Source organism: Tachypleus tridentatus, chromosome 2 (assembly GCF_004210375.1).
Source record: "Tachypleus tridentatus isolate NWPU-2018 chromosome 2, ASM421037v1, whole genome shotgun sequence".
NCBI classification, from domain to species: Eukaryota; Metazoa; Arthropoda; class Merostomata; order Xiphosura; family Limulidae; genus Tachypleus; species Tachypleus tridentatus.
This window is the reverse complement of record NC_134826.1, coordinates 86,327,474-86,353,979: the sequence shown is the minus strand read 5'-3', so window position 1 is coordinate 86,353,979 and position 26,506 is coordinate 86,327,474. Positions and strand designations below refer to the sequence as shown.

The 26,506-nt window shown below is 34.8% G+C and overlaps 2 protein-coding genes across 2 annotated transcripts in view; both read left to right on the top strand.

The window, feature by feature from the left end:
- Positions 1-26,506, top strand: part of LOC143244407 (cysteine protease ATG4B-like) — a 150,306-nt gene that overhangs the window by 48,997 nt on the left and 74,803 nt on the right. The gene's annotated exons all lie outside the window — the stretch shown is intronic.
- On the top strand, positions 7,307-24,843 carry LOC143244405 (protein ABHD14A-like). Its single transcript, XM_076488999.1, has 3 exons — positions 7,307-7,478; positions 8,548-8,855; positions 21,613-24,843. The coding sequence occupies exons 1-3, from the start codon at positions 7,445-7,447 to the stop codon at positions 21,634-21,636; spliced, it is 366 nt and encodes a 121-aa protein (XP_076345114.1). The 5' UTR covers positions 7,307-7,444; the 3' UTR covers positions 21,637-24,843.

Genomic DNA, 26,506 nt, shown 5'->3' with positions numbered 1-26,506 from the left:
ATTAAATATATGAATAGATACTTTAATACACGATCGTCTATAAACAGGTAAATACAACTGTACTACATTACTTGGCTCAGCGATAAGACAAAGGGCTAATAACGCTACAAATTAGGTTTCATTACTTTCGGTGAGAAGAGTGTAGATATCTGAGTAGTTTTCTGCTTAACAACAACAACATAACACTTTAATACATTACAGTTAGTGACACATTTGCTGAGTTTGGACATTTTATGTTTAGGGCGACACGATACATTCCTTTCAGGAAGACGTAGATAACACACTATCTATCCTCTGGTGTCACTTTATAGAACTATACGTTATCTATCAAATTATTATTCTTCATCTGGATTCGGACCATGTTTTGGACCAGGGATGGGCAGATTTAGCATAGACCTCTTCCTCCCTCCCTGGAACTGTTATTTTATCCGCACTACTACTAAATCCTGGGTAATTAATTAACATTGTTACTTTGTTGTTGTATTATTTACAGTATATTAAATTTTGCCCAAGGCTGCAGTTTTAACTAACATAACCTTTTAATGGGGTAATAATAATTCATATATTTTTATATCTTCTCTTTTTAATGATCGCACTATTAGCCTGTGTACACAATATAGTTTCACTTAGCAGTCATATATGCACAAACGCGTAATCCTATTTTTACATACAAAACTTTTAAAATAGAGCTACGTTTCTATCTATGACTCAGTTTGGACTTTTATTTATGACGTTCAGAGTGGAGAGGTACTTACGGTTCATCATGTATTATGTAACTCTCTAGTTTGCTCACCAGTTCATTTGTATTAATATTTTTCTTATAATATTAAAAAGAGTTATCCAGGAGTCTGTTTAATAGAAATGGTATGTTTGAATAGTTGTGTAGAAATATTGAGTTTGTTGATCGTGGAAGTGTTAGTTAAAATACAATGTTGTATTTGTTGTAGTTCGTTGATGTGCGTTTCTGATACATTTATCCATGTTATACAAACATATTCTATGACAGGTGTTATGTATGTTCTGTGAAGTTTTAATATGTTTTCTATTGAAAATTCTTGTTTCTATCATCCAAATTCCTAAGGTAACTCGTTATTTTCCAAATTCTGGTTATTTGTTTGTCGGCATTCTTTTAGATTGCAAAATCACCTGTCAACTGTGAAAAAAAAAAGTGTGGTTTGGGTCTTTGAGAGACTTTTCGCTGACACTCCCCCTATCAAAACGCTCCTCGTCATACAACTCCTACTAATACTGTATCTTTGTTAACCTGAAGATAACCAAAGAAGGTCGAAGTGGGTTTCTCGTTATAGTGATGTGTTAATACCTACACCAGCGGTCCTGAGACATTTTACTCAAGATACTGCCTCGTTATCACAATTACTCCTACTGAAACCATGACTCTGGTAACGTGACCATGACCAGACCTGCCTGATGTGTGAGTTTCGACAAGTTAACGACTTAGGTGGTTTGAGAAAAGTTTTTTACTTCTTTACGTAATAAACAAGGATATGTTTGACTTGATATGGACGTCAGGCAGATTGGTATAAAAGGATAAAAATAAAAGTTACTTCATAAGAGCAAAACACTATTAAACAGAATTTCATATCAGTCTATGTTTATAAATACATATATTTGAACATTACATGAAGTTTGACACAGGAAGTTTATATCTACTTCTTAACTTTCAAAATTTATTGAGAGTAAATGTGAAACTAAATTTCAAGATTAACAATTCTGTAGCAGACGAAGATAGAAATAAATTGATTTTTTTACATTCGTAAATAAACCGAATGTTAATGAAGTTCAGAATTGGGATTATTTTGGTGAAATTAAAATATAATATTAACTAAACTTTAAACTTTGAGATTATTTCAGGAGTATGACTGGAGTTGTTTGTTGGTTTGCAGTTAAACATAAAGCTATAGAGTGGGATATTTGTGTTGTGTCCATCTACCTGATATTAAGTTTTATAAGTCCGAAAACATCCTGCTGAGTTACTGGGTGGCTTATTGGAGTTGAAGAAACAGTCAAAGGAAATCAACAAGAAATAAAATAAAAAATAGAAAAACGAGGCAGAAAATTAAAATATTATAAAAAAATAAAATAGAAACAGTAAATTATATTAATGATGTGTATGTATGTTTTTCTTACAACAAAGCCACATAAGCTATCTGCTGAACCCAGTAATAAAATATCAGGAAGAAAACAGTGTCTTAAAATGTAACAGGTTTAATACTAATACTGTACTACAAGTATTATTGTAATCATTCTTTGACAGCTTCTGGGAGGCGAACACGACATAAAATATTAATTCATTATATTATTGTTTATAATAGTTGATGACGTTTTGACTACCGATAATAAGTTGTTAAACACAGATAAATATAAAATACTCTCTTCTGTAGATACAACATTTCAGACAACATATCTGCCACAAAATATACTTCATTGCTTCTAATTTGTAAAATGTTCATCACGTATGTGTACATAAATGTTCAGGCAATTTAAATCTCACATAAAACAATAATAAAATAACAAGTTAAGGATCGTGAAGCCTGCCTGTTACACTCTGTCAAATAAAATTATAGTTACTGCTAGAACTAGATAGGTGGTAGGTCTGTTGAAGAAAGAGGAGTGTGAAAAAATATCAGGAACCTCGGTTTTGGTTATTCGCTGGTTTCGAATTTGAGACACTGGGTAACTGAAAAGCGACATATGCACCGAATTTAGAGCGAATATGCCATGTAGGTCTTCATATTTAACTTCTAATGAACTGTAAATAATATAATCCAAATTAATTTTGTGCTACTTTTATAAAGACTTAAAATCGTTGCATAGGAAGATTTAGCTCTACTATCACTCTCCATCTTCCCAACAATTGATTCACAAATATTGTCAAACAACACTTTCAACAATAGTGGGATTGACCGAAAATTATAATGTCCTCACGGCTGAAAGGGCGAGCATGTTTGGCGTAACGGGGATTGGAACCCGCGACCCTCGGATTTCGAATCGAGTGCCTTAACCACTTTGCCATGCTGGGTCGAAAAACGTTTGTTTCTTGTCATAAAATTTAAAGATATATTATATATGGAAGGATGCAATTTATTAATATTTCAGTCATGACACCTGCAAACTGTAACCATCCTCCTATTTCTACATTCAGTCAGTTTAATTAAAATTATATAGAGCCAAATAAATTTCATAAAGCTACAGAAGATTAAACGAACGTAGTGACAGTCACAGGGACTTTATTAGTTGTGCTTTATTTTAACAGATTACCTAAAGTTTATTCAGGCTTTAGAAAATTATTTAATAACTCATTTTTTTTATATATAACTATACAATCTTCTTAAATTTTCCTCATTTGGATATTTCAAGAGATCTGTCATTGCGTTTTTACCATTAGTACTTCTAATAGCACAATGATATTACACTGCAATTTTAATTTTTGCATACGATTTCAAATTATTTTGATTGTTCTTAAGCATAAAGATAAACAAAGGGCTATCTATACAATGCCCATCACGGATATCGAAATTCGGCTTTTAGCCAGTAGACTTGCAGACTCACTGCTGTAATCATCGAAGAAGGAGGTTCTTTGAAAAGTATCTCTGATACTGCACCTTGCAAAAACTGTGAAAGTTCTTGTAACAGGTTTGAGAGATTTGATGTGGCAATCTTTTTGTTTTTTTTTATTTGGGAGTAATGCAGGCCTATTAAGAATGGTTTGTTTTTACATTGTTAATAACAGGAACAGTCCACTGTGGAGGAGTACTGCCATCATTAGACTTCTATCATTTCCAGACAACTCATCTTCATAGTCCTAACCTCTGCTTAAGTATTCTCTTCAGTTGAATTTCTACACGTTATTCGTCATTAAAAGAAAACAATACCTCATTTCAAGATTTATTGCACATCAACGATATTTTTGTAAAGCCAAACATTGTTAATTATCATTTGCATTTAATACAAATCTTCCCTATATTTGTATCTCTTTGTGGTTCCTGAAGCGATATTCTATTGTCCTGATTCCAAACTTGTACAGTTTTACAATACAACATTTCTTTATCTTTTTAATAAAGATTGGTACTTTCCCTTGACAAAACAGATGGAGAGCCAGTGACATCCCTCAAATCAAAAGTGTATTTTGTAGTTTTAATTAAAACCCACATTCGTCACAACAAAGCTACAGGAATTTCAAAAACGTCTCCAGTTGTCGACAATAATAGGAAATCTGTTCAAAAAGTGAAAGATGTTGATTCCATGTTTTCTGCTCTTGTGGAATTATTTACTACTAGAATGTCACATATATAAACATTTTTCTAAAGTTACGTTATTCTCATTGGAAATTACGTTTAATGTGTTTCCCACGTCCCAAACAAAAATCACCAATAAGCTGACAGTGTTTTTTCCTATTATTTTAGTGCAGCCTATTTGAATAATCTGCCATATTTATATTATTTTCGATAATGTACCTAGGGCAATAACAATTTTGTCTCAGTTGGTACTCCCAGAAAAATCACAAATAAGCTCACTTACCAGTGTTTTTTCCTATTAATTTAGTGCAGCCTATTTGAATAATCTGCCATATTTATATTATTTTCCATAATGTACCTTGGGCATTAACAATTTTGTTTCAGTTGGTACTCCCAGAACTTTAACAGCTATGTTTCAGTTAGTTAACCAGCAGAACTCATCCATCACACAATTTGTCGTTCCTTTACAAAGAAAATCGCTGAAAGGTTACAGCAGCAACAGGCCTAAGGAATGTTTCTGTGAGGAGAGACACACAGGATGATTGAGATTAATCGAGGCTTTAGTGTCATATAAACTGAAATGGAAACCTCGACTGTTCCACTGTACGAAGGTAGCCATTTTTATTATGTAGAAGAACTGTATGCAATGTCTTTTAGTTTTTGTTTAGCAGAAAGAGGTCTATTAACCCACAAGGACCCTGCTACGGAACAGTGAAGCAGGTCCATGTTGGAGAAATTAGAATTCAATGACTGAGTGCGTCATCAAATAACTGGTCTGCACTTCGGGGGGACCGATGGAGAGTGGTCCAAACTGCAAAAGAGACAGAAGAAGACGTAGGTTTATTAATACGTGTATCCTTGGAGGGCAGAATACTCTTCACATGATGAGAGAAAGTCTTTATAAGAGAATCAGACAGATTTGTCTGTACCTCCGCTGTACCAGTAGGGTGGAGTACAGCAGCATACATCAGAGGTGGAAGAGACACGAGCACGTGTCAAAGAATTGCAACAAAATTTCTTAGAATCTTTGAACCTTTAGCATTGAAAACATGTTACAGATAATTTGCTTTGATAGTGGCAGGCAGACATAGCAATTTAAACGGCAACGTCAGAACGTTTGTAATCCAAATAGTTCCATTTTTACAAATGGAGACAGGCCAAACAGCCGAAACACCTTGGCTGGAGAAACAAGCGAGGATCTCCGATTCAGGGATGTCAAGTAAATCTTTCTTCATGATCACTCTTCTTGAGGAATTCACATTAACGTTGGAGTAACCTTGAAAGGCATATTCCCAATAGACTTCGATTTCATGAGGAGTGTGCTACCTTGTGTTTAAGATATTTCAACTGAGATCTCCTCATATTGTAGCTTTTTGACAAACTCAGAAGAGCTAATCAGCCCCTTTGGTTACTTTTGAATGAAAAGGGGAACCATTTGTCCTTATGATTGATCGTTTACTAATGAATTTTATTTTATTTTGATGTTCATTATTTTTATTATCCATAAGGAATACAAAATGATTCATTACCCATTGACCCCACCCTCCATGGAGTCCAACAAGAGGACGCGCTACACTACCCAACTAGGACAGTGTAGCTATGCCATAGTTTTGTGAGTGTTATACCCAAACACTAGCATCAGACATACTGCCCATAATACCCGTTGAGAACGTTCAACACCAGTACTCAGTTTACCTCTGCCCAACAGGATCACATCACTGACTTTATGGGAATGTATCACAAGTTCACCCAGCTACAGGACTTTACGGCCAAAGTGGTGTGTTTCAGTGCCTCCGACGCCTCTCAACCAATAGAATCCTCTTCTTCCCTTCAAGGTCCTACAAGGTTCCCTCGCCATGTAAAAAAATCCACATCGAGAGGTAACCATTTGGACTTGTTTTAAAAACAAGAGTACCAATACACACACAATATATTATAATGGTTTTATCTTAAACCTGAATAACCATCAACTTCTATATTTATTTATAACTTTACAACATGTCTGAATTATTAGGAAGAATTATATTATGTTCATATTCCAAATCCACCCAGTAGTAAGTGGATGTAGATTATGTTGTTCCATATGAAATATTTGAAGTAAGTGGTTGTATAGCCTGGTGTTCCTAATGGAATGTTTCTGCTAAGTGGACGTAGGTGCTGTTGCCCCAAATGGAATATTTCTGGTAAATGAAATGTACATGCTGTTGCCCCAAATGAAATATTTCTGGTAAGTGGAATGTAGATGCTGTTGCCGCAAATGCACTATTTGTGGTAAGTGGATGTAGATCCTGATACTATATGATGCTATAGCTTGTGCTCGGTAACATACGCTCATTGGCAAGTCAAAATAAATTATATATCTTTACATTTTGTACTGTTTTATGACTCGGTGACACAGCGGTACCTCTGCAGACTCACAACGTCACAAACCTTTGGTCTTTACTTCAAACAAATAAACTCTTTAATAAAATAATTTGAAATTTTACATTTATTTATTTTTATTGTGTGAATTGAAAACTGAATTAAACCTGATCGTCTAAGTGAATATTGTATTTTGTGTATGAATATATTATGTAGACTCATCAATCATTACTACGTGGACAGGTACGTGTAATACATTTCGTGAAATATGAATTTCTTTTGTTACTTAGAAATTTGAACTTTACTTGTCAATTTGTATAGACCTGTTATTACTTAAAAACTACTTGTCAATAGTATAAATTAATACATTATTCACACAGGTATTTTTATTTCGGGTTCAAGTTGAACCTGAAAATGTTTTTAGAAATAACATTTTGCCTCAAGTTTCACATTTGTTAGAACTACTAAAATATTGTTAGAAATTATAAACCACCGTATATAATATATGCATAGTGTGTAATTTATATAGAAAGATGGGTTATATTTAAAAGGAAACAGTAGTTGGTAATCATATCAATTTGACGTTTTGTCACGATTTTCTGAAAAAGAAAAAACGAAACGTGTTTGTGATTTATATTCCGTTATTGTTTTATTTTTTCCAATCATGTTTTTTTTTTCATAACTGTAACCAGAATGTCAAAGTTTTCTACCGTGAAGCTTTACCTAAGGACACTTCCAATTTCCACATCTCCATCCTGCTACTGCTCAGAGCAGCGTTTTCTTCCAAAACCTGGCTGGACCTGGGCACAATACAAGTGCTGGCTACAATGGGCTACCGGACTGTGGCTATGGATGTACCTGGTGGGTTTTCTGTTCATTACCAACTTAACATTACAACATTTAGAGGTAGGTGTCAATTCATTACTAACTTAACATTACAACATTTAGAGGTAGGCGTCAGTTCATTACTAACTTAACATTACAACATTTAGAGGTAGGCGTCAGTTCATTACTAACTTAACATTACAACATTTAGAGGTAGGCGTCAGTTCATTACTCACGTTGCTCCCCCCCCCCAATGACACAGCGGTACACCTGCAGATTTATAATGGTAGAATCAGGGTTTCGATACTCGTGGCAGAACAGAGCACAGATAGTCCATTGTGTTATTTTGTGATTAACTTCAAAACAAACAATACTAACTTAACATTACAATATTTTGATATAGACTCCAGTTCATTGCTAATTTAACATTACAATATTTTGATATAGACTCCAGTTCATTGCTAATTTAACATTACAATATTTGGATATAGGTGTCAGTTCATCACTGAATGAAGAGATAGGTAGTCAAGACCTTTATCATAAATTAAATTCTTTGTTTGTTTTTTTAAATTTCACACAAAGCTACACGAGGGCTATCTATGCTAGCAGTCCCTAATTTAACAGTGTGAGACTAGAAAAAATGTAGATAGTTAACATACCAACCGCCAACTCTTGGTCTACTCCTTTACCAATAAATATTGGATTTACGGATGAATGGGCGAGCATGATAGGTGTGACGGGGATTTAAACTCGCGACCCTGAGATGCGAGTCAAGCGCCTCAACCACCTGGCCATTTTGAACCCTGACCAGTTGTGAATAGAGTTTCAAACACAGTTGTGTATCTCTTGTGTAGTGAAATAAGCTATCATGTTAAGTATGTAATTAATTAGCATGTTTTCTTCTTAGGAATTGAACGTTTTTAAACGATCATGTTTAAAAATATATCAATTGTGTAAATCTACAATTGTATTTCTTATTTTCAACATAAATGTGTTATGCAAAAGTTTAATCATGGTGACCTTTAACCTGCAGTCTACGCGGCGCAATCTTTGTTTGTATATATATTATTTACTGCACATTTATGTTTGAATATTTTTGTAATAGGTTTCGGTAACAGCGAGAGGGCACGCATCTGTGACCGCGGCGAGTTCATTAACGACGTAGTTAAAGCCTTGAACTTGATACGTCCTGTGGTGGTCAGTCCTAGTATGAGTGGAGTTTTTGCTCTTCCGTACGTGGTAAAACATTCAACGGACATGGGTGGATATGTTCCAGTTGCACCCGGGGCTACAAGCGTTCTTGAAAGACAACCTTGTGGTAATAGTCAGTCAAAAGAAATGTCCCTTGACAGTGTATGTGAAAGCCTAAAGGATTACTTTTCACTTCCCCCTCATGACTTAAGTTGTCTTAAGGTAAGCAATTTAAATGTCAACATCAAACGAAACATATAACTGATAAAGTGTGTGGGGTAGAAACCTTTTCAAACGTAAGATACCTGGTAAGCACATTTCACTTCATTTAAGAAACATTTTATCAACGTACTTTTGATATTGAAATTTTCAATAAAGTACAGTTATCTAAATTAATCCAAAATTACTGAACTTTCACTCGCGATTTAGATATAACTGAATATGTTTACTTGTTTATATGCATTTCATCATTTATCGAGTCTTCTGTTCAGTTGAGTTAAGTACACGAAGTAAACTTTACTATTTATTCTTCTAAAATAATTATAAACCTAAATAAATACCCCTACAAGTCATTTTATTTTGTTAAAGTAGTCAAGTTCAAGTTATGGTTATGTGACGATTTTAAAAGAAATGTTGTACCAGTTATACACTAGTAAACTGTATTTCAGGTATTTCACGACTATTTAAAAACACATAAACAATCACAACAGATACATAAATCAAGATTAGATTTTCGATATTTTAAATAAGTCTAGTGTTTATTGTTAGTCTTCTGGAAATCAAGATTATCTCCCCCTCTCTCTACACACACGTCTAGTGTTTATTGTTAGTCTTCTGTAAATCAAGATTATCTTCCCCTCTCTCTACACACACGTCTGGTGTTCATTGTTAGTCTTCTAGAAAATTACCAATAGTTTTTATCATATTTTTGACTCTTACGCTGGTGGTGTTTGGAGAGTATGATCGTGGGAAAAATTCCGCTCTGTTATGCTTGTTACCCAGAAGTAAGGAGTCGAGATCCCCAGATAAAAACATTCGGCTTATTTAACTAGCCCTGGGCTTTGGCATAAACGTCTTTACAATTTCCTTCGTTATGCTAACAAGCTGGCAGCTGAGACTCAATGAAACAAAGCCAGCAGAAGCCAAAAAGACATTATACGTATTTGAAATATGTCTCACGATTTGTCAATTCTTGGCTGTGGATTGTAACAAAGGAAAAAAAAAAAGAGGATATTAAGAAATATATTGCAATTCATGTTTTAAAGTAGTTTTTTGTAGTGAGAACGTTTTTTTTTTTTCATTTTTGCACTTGACTTGCAGATTCCATATTAATGATGTTATTAAAAAATGTGCTAAAAACCTATCCATGAAGTGATAATAATAAATTTTATAACTATGTATACTGTTATACTGCTTGTGAGACATACAGCAGTGGAAATAATTTGGAAATGTGCAGATGATTCACACTGATGAGTAAAAAAGAATGAATAGTTATATTTAAATGTACAGCTTGTCACTCTTACAATAAATGCAAACAAAAAGTAGATACGTTCTATAATGTACTAATTTTATATTTGTTTTAAACCTATCAGTACATTTGTTTCTTACGATAACATAAGTACATTAATGTATCTTTGTTAATTGTCACTCCAAACTGTTATACCACATAAATCAGCTAAATTCTCAGGTTGCTGCTTGAACTTTCCAGTTTCATATTAGCCTATACAGCCTCTTAAAATGTTTGTATCTGGACATCTAGCTGGTCGAGACATGATTGAGAGTGATTTTCCTCCCATTTCTTATTCCCTCACATTTTCTGCATGTCTGGGATCTCAGTTTGTCTGGATTATGAAACTCTGTCCAACAGGTCTTGTCTTTGAAAGCTGACACGATGAACAAGATTATGTTGTACTTGTTATCTGTCAGGATACTATCTAACATCATTGGCTGAGATGTGTAGTACTTACTTCACTGAACATGTTATATATTGATACCACTTCCCTATTTACGACTAAAGAAGCTGTCACGAACTCTTGTCAAATGATTTGAATTTGGGTGCATTTGTAAGGACAATCTCCTCAAGCCGTCTAGCGTTTTCGTTTGGTTATTCCATCTAAGCAGTGGGTTTGGGACAACAAAACATCGACTGAGGCCATATCATGCTAGCTATGTACGTATTGTACTGTTCTAGAGGTAACACTCACACTTATATCAGTGTCATTAGAAAAAAAATATCTAATATTTTAATTTTATTCACTCTTTACATAATTATTACCAGTAGAGCTCAAATAGCGTAGTAAGCAAATTATTTAGAGTTAATTATTAGTTACATATAGCTTAAAAGGGTCCTGATAGTAGAATGATAACTGGGTCACTGCAACACACCACTTAAAACTTTAATTCGTTCAGACGGAAAGTTATGAAGTGACTTCCTAAAAATCAGTTGGTTGGTCTACTGACTGTCAATGTCAAATGTCTTTAATGGATGTTAAGGACGTTATGTCTAGAATTTGTGTTTGCGTATAGAGATCATTATATCCCAATGTTGCTGCATTTTTTAAATACGACAGTGTAGCATGTCAGCTTGTAAGACTCCATGGTGGGTGAGTCAGTCGGCACCAAATTATATCTCATTTTTATGAATACTGTCCTATCTTGTTTACGATCTGTTTCACAGTTTCAGATTCTTCTTCTTTGTTGGACAAAACTTCAATCCTTATTGGGTAAAATGATATCATTATTTATCCAATAGGACTTAGGGGGAACTCCCTAAATGTGTTGAAAAACTGTCATCAATAGACATTTTTGTTATTGAAACACCAAAGCTCGTTTTTTAGGTATAAAACTGAGAAACGTCTTTCCAAGCCACAGGACCAGGGTGTTAGATAAACTGATGCACACCAACCAGCACCATTATTCTCAGTCTGTTTTCTTCCTATTATTCTGAAAACATTAAGTCAGGTTTTTGAAAACCCACTTCAAATAATCTACCATTAATGTGGTTATTAGAATACTTTATATTACGTAGCTCTAACCTGTGTTTGCTACGAAAATAATAACTATGATAGCAGTAATTGTGAACCTTTATGTTTAAACTGTCAGGGATCACGTCTTCTTATTTGCAATCATGCTGCTACTAGAAGGACGATATTACGAAAATTGGTTGTGTTATTAATGGAAGCGAGTTAGTCCTCAGCTGTGCATTTCACTATTTTGTTTGGGTTTAGACATCGATATCTGTACAACATTCTGTGTGTTTTTGCCTTATCTCAGTATTTCGTAAACTCCTGAAATTCCCTTTGCTGATAAAGTTATTTCAGATGAGACTTCTCCCTCTAGAGATATGGCATAATTATATGTCTCAGGCTAAACTGTTTGGATGTTGATTTGTTCATTTTGACTTGTTCCATCCATTAAATGGATGATAACCTATGATCCAACCTATGAGAGTGATAATGTTCTCACCAATCTAAGACAGGTTGAATGCAGCTAAAGCCAACTATTCCTATGCTTTAATGAAACTTGGAGGAGGCAAAGTATTTTTCCTTACTATTCTAAGCATGCCATGGTATTATGGTTATGAGTCTCCACTCACAATATGCAGATCGGGGGTTCGAACCCTATGGTCAAACATTTCGCCCTTTCACCTTTTTAATTCCACTATTCATTGATAAAAGAGAAGCCTAAGAGTTGGCGGTAAGTTGACTAAGTGTCTTTCCTCTAGTCTATCATTTCTAAATTAGAGGCATTTAGTGCAGGTAACTCTCAAGTAGCTTTGTGTAAAATCCAATAATTTATCTCTTCTTTCTTACTTCATCCTGCTGTTGTTAACAACTGTATATGTCATCCTAAAGAATACTGACTGTCAAAAAGTACATCATAGACACTTTCTTTTACCAACCTCACAGCGTTCTGTTGGCCATACATGGTAAATCATGTATTAAATTATAAAAAAAAGAATACCAAGTTCTCTTTCACCACCACCACCACTTTAAAAGTTTTCTGGTATGAGACTCGGAAGTATATATCCATTCTATTTTCTATCTTGTAAACTAGTGGCCAAAAAGTGTTCTGTCTTGTATCCTAATGGCCAAGAAGTATTCTGTCTTGTAACCTAGTATCCAAAAATTGTTCTGTCTTGTAAAGTAGTAGCTAAGAAGTGTTCTCTCTTATAACCTAGTGGCCAAGAAGTGACTAACTTACAGGCGATTAGCAGTACTCTCAGAGAGCGCTTTTCGTATAATTCTGGTAAGTACCAGGTTCTTCCGGAGTTTGGGTCAACAAAATAAATACTGAAATTAATTGTTCTTTGTCACTTTACTTCGACTGAACTCAAACTATCTCTGTAAGTTGTCTATTACGGCTACTGGACAAGATGTTGGGTTATTCATTTTTGGTAACTTTTAATTCGTAAGTGGAGTGAAGAAAAAACGTTTGGTCACACTACGGTTCAGCTGGCACTTTTCGGTCATTACGTTTGTAAGTGTACATAATACGTTCCAATGTTTGAAAGACGAGACATATAACTTGTAGCACTGTTTAACTTGGATTTAACGTGGTTAAAAAGTGATAAATATTCACAAAACATCAAAATTTGATTTCTTTATTGTACGTACATTACCCAATTTTAAGAATAAATAATTCTCTGCATCTTAAAATATTTAAATTATTACACAAAAGTATAAAAGTAATTTTAAAACAATAATATTCTTTTATTTCATTTCTTTACAGAATTTAATCTTTCCTTGTTACTTGACGTGTCCATAATTGTAACATTGGTTTCAATATAGCTACAAAATACATTTGACAAATTGTCACATATCTAAAGTAAAAAAACAAAACAAAACAAGAACTTTGAAAGTCGACGAGAATGTAGGATCCACCTTCATGATGATGACTTCATTTGATGGAAGTTTCTGGTTACTAAGAAGATGAACAAATGTGTAATTATAAAACACTGTACGACGCTACTAAAACTGTTTTGTTTTTCACAGATTTCGTCTAAACGATAACACCGTTGTTTCGTTTTACCAGAACCTTTATTATAATTCATAAACGTCACAAAAATGGGAAGTATTAAATATATTTGTATTCTATCTATATATAATATACGTAATAATGATGAAATCTGAAAACAGAATGGCCTAAAATGTGTTCGTTGTCAAGTCACGGGGTAGCTTTGGTTTGTTTCAAATTTCGCGCAAAGCTACAATAGGGCTATCTGCGCTAGCCATCCCTAATTTAGCAGTGTAAGACTAGAGAAAAGGCAGCTAGTCATCACCACCCACAGCCAACTCTTCGACTACTCTTTTACCAACGAATAGTGGGATTGACTGTAACATTATAACGTCCTCACGACTGAAAGGGCGAGCATGTTTGGTGTGATGGGGATTCGAACCCACGATCTTCAGATTACGAATCGAGTGCCTTAACCACCTGGCCATGCTGGGCTCACTAGGGAGTTACAAATTTACATAAATTTAGAGATTTATAGAAATATCTGAGACAAAAGAGAAACAACGATAACACACAGCACAATATTTATTAGAAATACAGGGTGTTCGGAAAGTCACTGTGCACTTATATATTTATTAACAGACATGTTTCAATATAGAATACTGGAGGTAAATATAAATAAGAATTACAAAAAAATGTTGAAAGTGACCCCCGTTGGCATCAATACAGGCTTGGATCCTTCTTATTTTGTTTCTAAACACCGCTGTCAGTTGCTGGCTTGAAATAGACTGAATGAATGCTGTTATCGCTGTTTCCAAAACTGCACAGTGACTTTCCGAACACCCTGTATAATCTCACAAAAAAAAGCAGATTACAATTGTTGTGTGTTATAAAATAGAAGAAAAGATAGTTTCACTTGATAACGAACCAGCAGACAGTAGAGATGAAACTTTAACAGAAACTGAAGGGCGGTCTTTAACAAGATAATTACAATGTGGTTGGCACAGAGAAATAGCAAGCTTTTCGTGGAACTGTTGATAGTTTAATCCACACTGAAATACAAGGATGAAGGTAATATTGACAACAGTACGATACACATTTAGTACGAAGTAATCCAAATGGGTGTATAGTCACTAGAAAACTACCACTGACAACAGGTGACAAGATGAAACGTTTTAAGTGGACATTGAAACACACACAACGAGATGACCAAAGTTAGAAACGTGTACTTTTAGCAGGTGCATTCTATATCGAATTATCTAGTAAGGATGAAAGACATTTTGTTTTATGGGATAGAAAACAATGGATCAATGGAATATTCACAACAATGGTATGGATTTCACAATTAACATGTTTTATGCTGAATAGGCTTATATAAAAACTGAGAAAGTTAATTAAAAGGCTTAGCTGAACTGTGGAGAGTAATACGGGACATTTGTAACGATAATCCACAATTACATATTGACAAACGGTAGAGCAGCATGAGAATACGGTGTAATGTTTCATGTGATGAGAAGGTTTCACATCAAAATGATAATCACGCCCCTCGTCATGTTGACAAAACGTTAAAATCCTTTCACTACAGACCTTTTTAGTAGGATGGTCAAATTCCTGAACTCTTTATGGTTGTTATTCTGTTAAAGATCTGAATGCCGTAAGGTTAACCAGATAGTAAAACGTGTCTATAAAGATAGTAACGAAGATGGTACTCTACATGGAAATTTCTCAAAACGCTTTATCAAAAGTGTAACATCTTTTTACGCAGTTATTTCATGACTTCCTTATAAAGAAAAAAAACATTTGCCTTTCTCTCCTATTACACTATTTTTTCTAGTGATGGTGAGCTTTTGGTATGATAACACTGGTATTGTGGCAAAACTTTCTTTTGGAACACTTAAATGTCTCTTTTTTTTCTGTCAATCTTATCTTCTGTCATTAGGATAAAATATTATGGTATGGTAATCTATACTCTAACACACTCCATTAATAATTAGAGAGTTGGTGCAACAATTTATGAAACAAGTTTTAAAGTAGCAAATTCTCACAGCTGAGTACCTGTTCCATATATTGTCTTCTTTGTTCTTCTCTTTGCCTTCTACAACCTCTGCATATTCAGGATTGAAAATTAAGCGATAATATATAAAGTATCTGATGCTGGATACAAAAATCAGCAAGTCATATGACAAACAGCCGACACAAAATTGCAATAGTATGTTATATATGAAACTATAATTTGTCATTGTTTGATAATACGTAGTAGTGTGATGCTGTTCTTTGAGAACAATAAGTAATAGTTCTTTCGAAAATTATAAAAAATGATAGACTGGGGAATTACAATTTCGAAGAAAGGAACCATGGTGTAGTCAAAAGTAAGTTCCTGGACTTATAAAGCCATATCCTGGGGTTAAATAGCTTGTGGTGGACAAAGTACAGATTGGGGCTATGTACGCTATTTAATGGCATTATGAAACAAAATAATATGGATCAACTTGGCAGTCTAGAACTAACGAGAAAGAGATTCGTAATAAAAATCATACCTCAGACATGAAAAGAAAACTGTAGCGCCTATTAACAGGCAAGAATTCACAAATACAAAGAACAATGACAAAAGTTGTCTACATGACCCAGGCAACAGTAGGCAAAAGAATCAAAAAGGATCTCTCTCTATGAATAAACTATACAAGTTGCTTCAACGAAATATTCAGGATTAGAGATCCAGTTGTTGAAGACTCTATGAATATATCTATTCAAGGCAAATGTAGTACGTCACGACACCCTACAAAGAGTATGTGCACTCTGTTAATTATGAAAACTTTGGTGTAATTTTGTATTATGAGACTGGTGAAACAAATTTCCAAAAGGTACATGACATACCGCGAAACTTTGTCGAAATGATTCACGATTATTAGTGGAATTGCACCAGAGGTAAGTTATGAATCAAGAGGGTAGGTACAAAGGACAAAATATTTTAGTTTTGGAACTTCGTGCAAAGCTACTCGAGGGCTATCTGTGCTAGCCGTCCCTAATTTAGCAGTGTAAGACTAGAGGGAAGGCAGCTAGTCATCACCACTCACCGCCAACTCTTGGGCTACTCTTTTACCAACGAATAGTGGGATTGACCGTCACATTATAACGCCCCCACGGCTGAAAGGGCGAGCATGTTTGGCGCGACGGGGATGCGAACCCACGACCCTCAGATTACGAGTCGCACGCCTTAACTCGCATGGCCATGCCGGGCCAAGAATGCTATTAATCTTTACTTGAAATAGTACATTTTCTTTTGTTACACATAAGTTAACCAACTACATCATATACTTAACTTTACACGCCAGGTTATCTACTGTTCAAGTGATGATGTCAGAGTAGTGACAAGATGGCTATTAATGTTTACTTGATATAGAACATTTTCTTTTGTTACACATAAGTTAACCAACTACATCATATACTTAACTTTACACGCCAGGTTATCTACTGTTCAAGTGATGATGTCAGAGTAGTGACAAGATGGCTATTAATGTTTACTTGATATAGAACATTTTCTTTTGCTACACATAAGTTAACCAACTACATCATATACTTAACTGAAGCTGCGATAAGTTCCAAGTTCTTTTACGTGATTTAGCTTAAATTATATCTTCCAAACAGATGTTCCGACACCACAACTTGTAATCATAACCAGTTTTTAACAACATTGTTATAAAAATTTAGATTTTTTGAAATTTAAGCAGTTTAGAATAGCACCATCTTAAGTCTTGTATACGCAATGATGCCAATAGGTTTGACAATTATCATCTTACTGGCTGTAATTGTTTCTTAGCAAGTATTGCTATAGGATTTTGCTAACGGAAACAAGTTTTTGTTTTCATGTAAAAGTTTAACAAGTTGTAATCAATCAGTGAAATTCAAGTTATTTATTCAGAATTACAGGACCTACATTTATTTCCTTTAGATAAATTATTTAAACCCTAGTATTACCGATATACAGTATTGTGTAAAATTGTAAGGACAAAATCAAGGATTAGGTTTTAAGTTTCTGTCAAAGAATATTGGAAGGTAAATCACAGGTGAAACACCAAAATGTTATTAATCTTCATATTTAATACAACGGAAGCTCAGTGGAAGTGCTGAGTTCAGTAAACATAGTTTAACAGAAACTCAGTGGAAGTGTTGAGTTCAGTAAACACAGTTTAACAGAATCCAACCATCAAACATGCTCGATCTTTTAGCCGTGGAAGCGTTTTAATGTGACGATCAATTTTACTTTTCTTGTTAGCGGTGGGTAATGTTAACTAAATTATTTCCTATGCATTTATCAGAAGCTTATGTATTTCCTGTTTGAATAGGCTGTATTCCAAGAAATTATAGTAGAAGGATTAACTCACGTTTACGGACAACAAAAAATTTGAAGCCCTGTAGCCTAAATGATTTCAAAAGGTGGAATTTTGTTCATCAGGGATCTTCGAATAAAGATATATTCGAATAAACTGGAAACAGTTTGATTTAGTAACGAATAAAACTTTATTATAAATGCACACTGTTTCGACCTCATTATTTCATTATCAGGTACAAGTAGTTTACAGTGACACAGTAATACACACACTAAAGAATAAAGAGGTCACATGACTGGAGATTGCTTCACAACATGGAAAAGGTATCTAAGTACCCTGGGTGTTGATTTTTGGGCGTTTTTCTCAATTAAGACAGCTTCCTTCACTCTTTGTTTATCGTTATTTGGTTCTTTTTTAAAATTACACGTTTTTTGTGGATATACTGTGGATTTTTGAGTTAGAATGGTGGAAAACATGGGAGAGATTTTCATTATTATGTTCAGTGAATCTGATTTATAATTTTCTGTCGAATATTCTGATGTAAAATTCTGGATAGATTTGGTCTGTTTTGGATTTCGCTCAAAGCTACACGAGCGTTACCTGCGCTAGCCGTCACTAATTTTGCAGTGTTTGACTAGAGGGAAGGCAGCTGGTCATCACCAACCACCGCCAACTTTTGGGCTACTCTTTTACCAACGAATAGTGGGATTGACCGCAAATTATAATGTCCTCACGGCTGAAAGGGCGAGCATGTTTGGCGTAACGGGGATTCGAAACCGCGACCCTCGGATTACGAATCGAGTGCCTTAACCACTTGGCCATGCCGGGTCGAAAAACGTTTGTTCCTTGTCATAAAATTTAAAGATATATTATATATGGAAGAATGCAATTTAGTAACATTTCAGTCATAACACCTGCGAACTGTAACCATGCTCCTATTTCTACATTCAGTCAGTTTAATTAAAATTATATAAAGCCAAATAAATATCATAAAGCTACAGAAGATTAAACGAACGTAGTGACAGTCACAGGGACTTTATTAGTTGTGCTTTATTTTACGGATTACCTGAAATTTATACAGGCTTCAGAAAATTATTCAATAACTCATATTTTTATATATAACTATACAATTTTCTTAAATTTTCCTCATTTGGATATTTCAAGAGATCTGTCATTGCGTTCTTACCATTAGTACTTCTAATAGCACAATGATATTACACTGCAATTTTAATTTTTGCATACGATTTCAAATTATTTTGATTGTTCTTAAGCATAAAGATATACCAAGGGCTATCTATACAATGCCCATCACGGATATCGAAATTCGGCTTTTAACCAGTAGACTTGCAGACTCACTGCTGTGATCATCGAAGAAGGAGGTTCTTTGAAAAGTACCTCTGATACTGCACCTTGCAAAAACTGTGAAAGTTCTTGTAACAGGTTTCAGAGATTTGATGTGGCAATCTTTTTTTTTTTTTTATTTGGGAGTAATGTAGGCCTATTAAGAATGGTTTGTTTTTACATTGTTAATAACAGGAACAGTCCACTGTGGAGGAGTACTGCCATCATTAGACTTCTATCATTTCCAGACAACTCATCTTCATAGTCCTAACCTCTGCTTAAGTATTATCTTCAGTTGAATTTCTACACGTTATTCGTCATTAGAAGAAAACTATACCTCATTTCAAGATTTATTGTATATCAACGATATTTTTATAAAGCCAAACATTGTTGATTATCATTTGCATTGAATACAAATCTTCCCTATATTTGTATCTCTTTGTGGTTTCTGAAGCGATATTCTATTGTCCTGATTCCAAACTTGTACAGTTTTACAATACAACATTTCTTTATCTTGTTACTAAAGATTGGTACTTTCTCTTGACAAAACGGATGGAGAGCCAGTGACATCCCTCAAATCAAAAGTGTATTTTGTAGTTTTAATTAAAACCCACATTCGTCACAACAAAGCTATAGGAATTTCAAAAACGTCTCCAATTGTCGACAATAATAGGAAATATGCTCAAAAAGTGAAATATGTTGATTCCATGTTTTCAGCTCTTGTGGAATTATTTACTACTAGAATGTCACATACAAAAACATTTTTCTGAAGTTACGTTATTCTCATTGGGAAATTACGTTTTATGTGTTTCTCACGTCCCAAACAAAAAATCACCAATAAGCTGACTTACCAGTGTTTTTTCCTATTATTTTAGTGCAGCCTATTTGAATAATCTGCCATATTTATATTCTTTTCCATAACGTACCTAGGGCATTAACAATTATGTTTCAGTTGGTACTTCTTGGACTTAAACAAAACTATGTTTCAGTTGGTACTTCTAGGACTTAAACAAAACTATGTTTCAGTTGGTACTCCCAGAACTTTAACAGCTATGTTTCAGTTAGTTAACCAGCAGAACTCATCCATCACACAATTTCTCGTTCCTTTACAAGGAAAATCGCTGAAAGGTAACAGCAGCAACAGGCCTAAGGAATGTTTCTGTGAGGAGAGACACACAGGTTGATAGAAATCAATCGAGGCTTTATAAACAGTGTCTTATAAACTGAAATGGAAACCTCGACTGTTCCACTGTACGAAGGTAGCCATTTTTATTATGTAGGAGAACTGTATGCAGTGTCTTTTAGTTTTTGTTTCGTAGAAAGAGGTCTATTAGGAGACTGGTGAAACAAATTTTCAAAAGGTACATGACATACCGCGAAACTTTGTCGAAAAGATTCACGATTATTAGTGGAATTGCACCAGAGGTAAGTTATGAATCAAGAGGGTAGGTACAAAGGTCAAAGTATTTTAGTTTTGGAACTTCGTGCAAAGCTATTCGAGAGCCATCCTTTATTTAGTAGTGTCAGACTAGAGGAAAACCAGCTAGTCAACAACACCCACTGCTTACTCTTGGGCTATTCTTACCAGTGAAAACTGTGATTGACTATTACATCAAAATATCCTCCTTTGACTGAAAGTTCGAGCGTTGTAACCACCAGAACAGGTCAGAGTATACTCTCGTTACAATAAAATCAATTTTCTTCTTACTTTGTACTGCATATAAATACAGAATTTGTAAGGAAAAGAGGCCTAATCAAGGACATGGACGGTTTTCTTTTAGTGGACATTATTCAAAATCGAGCCCTTTCCCCAGATATCGATTTCATACAGTTCTATTGCTGGCTGTTCGGTCATTGAGCGGTAAATTTAAAGGTTAAAATAGCCCAATTTGTAACTTTGCGCTTGACAACAAACACGGCCTTCAGTGTATGTGTTAGTTTTTATCGACAGTTTAGGTAACATATAAGAGGTTCATGTTTATTTGATGGTTTGAACTGCATAACTAGTATTTCTGTGGAAATATAAAATGGTATAAATCTGTTTCAAGTTTATCTGAACTTTCATGGTCGTAATATCAAAAAGTATTGATTTCTCTGTTGAGAGTTATAAAATTTTGGAATCAAACATCAGGTTTTATATACCTTTATAGATGTGTTTGAATCTTATTTGGACAAATCTACTGAAAAAAAATCTAAGTTATTTTATGCATGGACGAAAAAACATTATTAAAACGTAAATGTCATTCTAATCTGGAATTTATTAGTTACTGAGTGCTTTATGTGTTTTGGTAATATTATTTGTTAAAATCCTCCCATACATATTTTAACTTAGGCTTATTGTATTTACTTGTTAGAAAATTTTCCACTGCATGTGCTGATATGCATTTACTGCAATGTCTACGCCTTCGAAACCTCAACTACATGATAAGAGCAAAATGACGAAAAACAAAACAAAGAGCTCACCTTGCTGGTGAATCTGGATTTTATCTTGCGGAAAAGAATTCCTGGTGACGAAAACGAGAGCGAAGAACATGAAGACGGTGCCGGTAACGTGTTTGCTCTTTCGGCCTCTTCGATTAATTTTTTTCTCACCAGGGCTCATTGGACTATCTTCTGTTTTGTGTAAAACTCTGCAAAGTTGTTGACAATGATTGGTACAGGCATCCCAACAACCACTACACCAGCAATACAGCAGACACTCCCAATCACTTTGCCAGGTAAAGTAACGGGAACCATGTCTCCAAAACCAACAGTCGTCATAGTGACACAAGCCCACCAAAAGGCAGAAGGAATGCTGGTATAAAGTGTTTCAGATTCGTCTTTCTCTGCAAAATAAGCTAGACTAGAAAAAAAACACGATGGAAATTACAAGGGATAAGATGAGCAACCCGAACTCTTGGATACTTTGCTTCATTGTATATCCCAAACTTTGCAAGCATCTCGAATGTCGAGCCAGTTTTAAACTTCTCATAACCCTTGCCACACGGAAGATTAGGAAAATTTCGTGAATGTTTTCAAAATCTTTAGGGACAATATTTGTAGCTACAAGAATTGAAGACACGATGAAAGGGGTAATAACTAGGAGGTCAACGATGTTTAGTATACTTTTTAAAAACTTCCCCTTGTTTGGTGCAGAAAATAATCTTAAGATATATTCTATACTAAACCAGACTACACATGTGATTTCAATCATACCCAGTTTTTTGTTTTCTTTGTGTAGCGGAATTTCTTCATTGACATCTTCATTATATTGTTCCTTTAAGGAAGGTATCGTACCTAAATTCTGTGTGATGGATGATAGCAGGATGAATAACACAGAGAAGCTGGTAATGATCTAAAGAAAAAGTTAAATTCTAATCACTAATCGATACTTATTATCACTTTATGTAAGTATATGTGTTTAAGACATTCACGAATTACGCAGCCCTGCGATGATTTTATTGTCTTGAAATATTCACGTTTTACAGTAATTCTTGTACGCTGAATCCAACAATGATACCAGTTTTCTTCGTCGCGTACAGATTTTTCATAATACGCCATATGTATGTTTAGACAAGTGAATTACTTTCATTAAAATCGGGTCACACTTTGAAACGCTTAAAATATTAGCAATCGATAAGACGCTCGCGTAGCCGATTGGTCTGTGACCCAAACATTATTCTAAAAAAATGTTCTTTGTGAGTAAACGAAATAATAATTTGATTCAAGTAAGAGTTTTTCCTTTTATGATTTGTAAATAATACACACATGAGAGACAAAATGAATATTATTTTCGAAATCTGCGTAGCTAGATTACGAAACATCCGTTATTAAAACGAAAGCAGCTTTTTAAAGTTCTAATTCGCAAACCTGTGTTACGTAAGAATTAATAAAAAATACCAGTTATAAAAATCATAAAAAGTACATTTTGTAATATAGCAAATAAGGAATAATTGCAGTAGTAGCACCCGAATAGAATGAAAACAATGGACAACCAATCAAAAAACTATTTTAAGGGTAAACATCAAGTGCCAAATCCAATAATGTTTTCAGTTTAGCCATTCATCCCCTGTCCTTGGCAAGTTGTAGATAGGTATGGATGTCCTTTAAAAAAGTAAAATAACAATCATGGAAATGCAAATATTAAGTTTTACTAACTTTTGTAAGAAATACCTTTAGCTCAGTTCATCCTTGCAGTGATGAAGAAATGACAGATGGACGATGGTCCATGATTTTATTTAGACAGCTCCATCTATCCTCTGTTTCAACTATTTGAACTGTACCTTGCATGCCTTTCATTTTATGAACCAAACACAAAATACAGACCTCAAGATGGACAAAACACAACCTCAAGGACCCGACATGAGGGTCGTGGATTTGAATTCCCGTCCCACCAAACAAGCTTGCCCTTTCAATCGGTCAATCACGCTACTCATTTGCCAATGAATAGTGTATCATTGTATGATAAATTAAATAATGTTGCCAAAGCTGGTGGCCCTTTGAAGAGCTCGCTGTACATATAGCACCAGTTTCTCCCTCATGGCTCCCACCCACTGAACAGGTGAAAACTAAAGACCTGTAACAATATTGTTGCATGATAATATATTTTGTAACCAACTTGGTGTCCTTTCTGTTTCGTGCTATGTCCCGATAGTTCATCTACAACAATTCCTTCTGAGTTTTATACTATCTAAACTGATGATCAACACCCATATTGTTATTTTGTTTGAATTTGAAGAACCAGCAAAACAAAGAGTAACGCTCTTCTGCTTCTTGAAATACAGATATTACAGTAAGGGAACGTGCAACTTTTGCTTTGTACAAAACATGAAAATTCATGAGATTTTTACTTTGCAAATTAATTCGGTTAAAAAGGGTTAGGAGAACAGTGAATAAATGTAAAACCATTCCTTGTTACCCATTAAACATTTACTTCCAATACTTACATATGCACAGAAATGGAGATTTGGAGGCTATTGGACTTTGGCCTGATTAATTGAAGATTTCGATACCCCCTGGGGCTATTATGTATGTATTATTTTCCCAGATTCAACCCTTCCTGCTTCGAAGTTATTTTAGTCTACTGGAAGTCCGATCAAGGCCTGAGGCGTGCTTCTATCGATCTTTTAACATTGGGAAAGTAGAGGTCAGCAATAATTCTGGACTTAGAATGCTAAAATCCGGGATTCGATTCTCATCAGTATACGAAATATAGATAGCCCATTGTGTAGCCTCGCGCTAAAACAAACGAATGCGTCTAGGAAAGTTCTCAACCATAAATTGTGACAGGAGCTCATTTAATGCCAAGTCTTTTGTCACTGTGAATCATCTTATACTTAAGTGACAAATCTCATGAGAATAGTCCTAACATCATGAGATAAGATATTCAAAACGGTAAACGTACTTTTCTACAATATATAAAGCCATAAGTTTAGCATATAATCTAAATATTTTTTTCAAGTTACTAATGTGCATACGTATGTGAAAATAGTTTACTTTTAACTAAGTACAAAACTGCGCAATGGGCATTCTTAAATAATTCCTTCACAGGAACTAAAGCCTAAAAGTTAGCGCTGTAGGTCCCCAAGCTTATGGACGTGCCAGGTGGGAAGGGGGAAAGTAATTGGGGGACTAGTGAAACAAACAAATTAGTAATGAATGTACTTTATTTATACGACTTAATATAAGATAAAAGGATAATAAAATGAATGCAGTATACATCTGGTAGTGATAATATGAATAAATAAAAATGAACGTACTTTGGCAGCCACTGGTATCAGATCTTTCCATTAGGTTCCAGACAAACTGCTTACATTGCGCATACTTTCCTTCTTCAAACTTTTCAACTTCTGTTCTAAAAGTAAACCGTTGAACGTCTAAGTCAGTAAAAATTGATTCATTTTTTTCATAGTATTTGCTCATACAGCAAGGCTCCATACAAGTTTCTTTTAACATCCAGTAATCAAAATCGTCAGTGAGCGCCCTCACACAAAGTTCGTCCACCAAATGGAATTTCCAGTGCGGTAAAATTAATAATCGAAGTGAATGATGCTGGACTGTGATTAAAGAAAAACTCGTTTTCATCAGGATTATACGACCTAAGCGGGTTTGAGGGAAGCGCTTCAAAGTATTCCACATCACTTGATGTTTGACACCACCAACATTTAGAGTCACCCTGTGGTTTTTGGTTTCAGTAAGATCAGCCACAGAGTCAGTTGGAGACAAATCAAGAACATCTTGTGTTTGGGCATCATTTATATCTATTAAGGAAATGGGTAAACTACACGAATATTGTGACTTTTCCACAGATAGGACTGAATGGTTACTTTCTATTTGATGCCAACCAGAGACATCTCGATGAGGTGAGTTATTCGTATGAAGTTTCTCTACCAAGTCCATTTCTTCAAGTGATACTGATGACCCCAGCGGACACATTCAAGTCAGTTTTAATTCACTGGAAATATGAATTCGTTTCACAAGGACTGTAATGACTTGTTGGCTTCAGATGCAACTGAAATAAGAATATTTATGATAGGATATGTAACATCTTTCATCTTAAAATGTGAAGGGTGACAAGTTTTTGCAAAAGTTTTCAACTAAAGAACGACAAAAAGATGAAAATCTGGAAGAATACGAAACAGTTATTATTATTTTTACAAAGAAATACAAAATGTTTATTCTACCATGCAATAAATCTAGATCTAATACACCCCACAAGCCAATCAGCTTCTGAAAATTCTACCAGTAAAATATTTTCAGAATCTATTTTTTAAGGGTTCATTTAAATATATACTCTTCAAAAAAAGAAACGCAAAAGGCAAAATATGAGACAAATTGTTAACAAGTTTATTCCGGGTAGTTTTGTATGACATGTGTGAAACTTTGCACATTCACTGCTGAACATCCAAAGTCCGCAAAGGCAAAGTCTACGCTCACTAGGTGAAGTTTAACGTCACTCAACGTCAATAACGAGTATGCCCCGCGTGAGCATCAATAATTGCTTGGCATCTCCTGCCCATGAAAGCGATGAGATGACGAATCACATCCTGTGGAATGGCTGTCCACTCAGCCTGCAAAGCTGCTGCAAGCTGAGGTAGAGTCTGCGGTTGAGGTTGTTGCCGTCGCAGACGTCGGTCCACCTCGTCCCAAAGATGTTCGATGGGGTTTAAATCTGGTGATCTGGAGGGCCAGGGAAGAACGTTGATGTTGTGGTGTTTCAAGAAGACAGTGGTGAGTCGGGATGTGTGAGGACGGGCGTTGTGATGTTGA

Bases quoted from the DNA above. Each gene is read 5' to 3' on its own strand.
- LOC143244405 (XM_076488999.1), top strand. From the start codon at position 7,445: ATGGGCTACCGGACTGTGGCTATGGATGTACCTG. The intron at 7,479-8,547 runs GTGGGTTTTCTG...TTTTTGTAATAG, and splicing joins TGTGGCTATGGATGTACCTG to GTTTCGGTAACAGCGAGAGG. The intron at 8,856-21,612 runs GTAAGCAATTTA...TTTACTTGTTAG, and splicing joins ATGACTTAAGTTGTCTTAAG to AAAATTTTCCACTGCATGTG.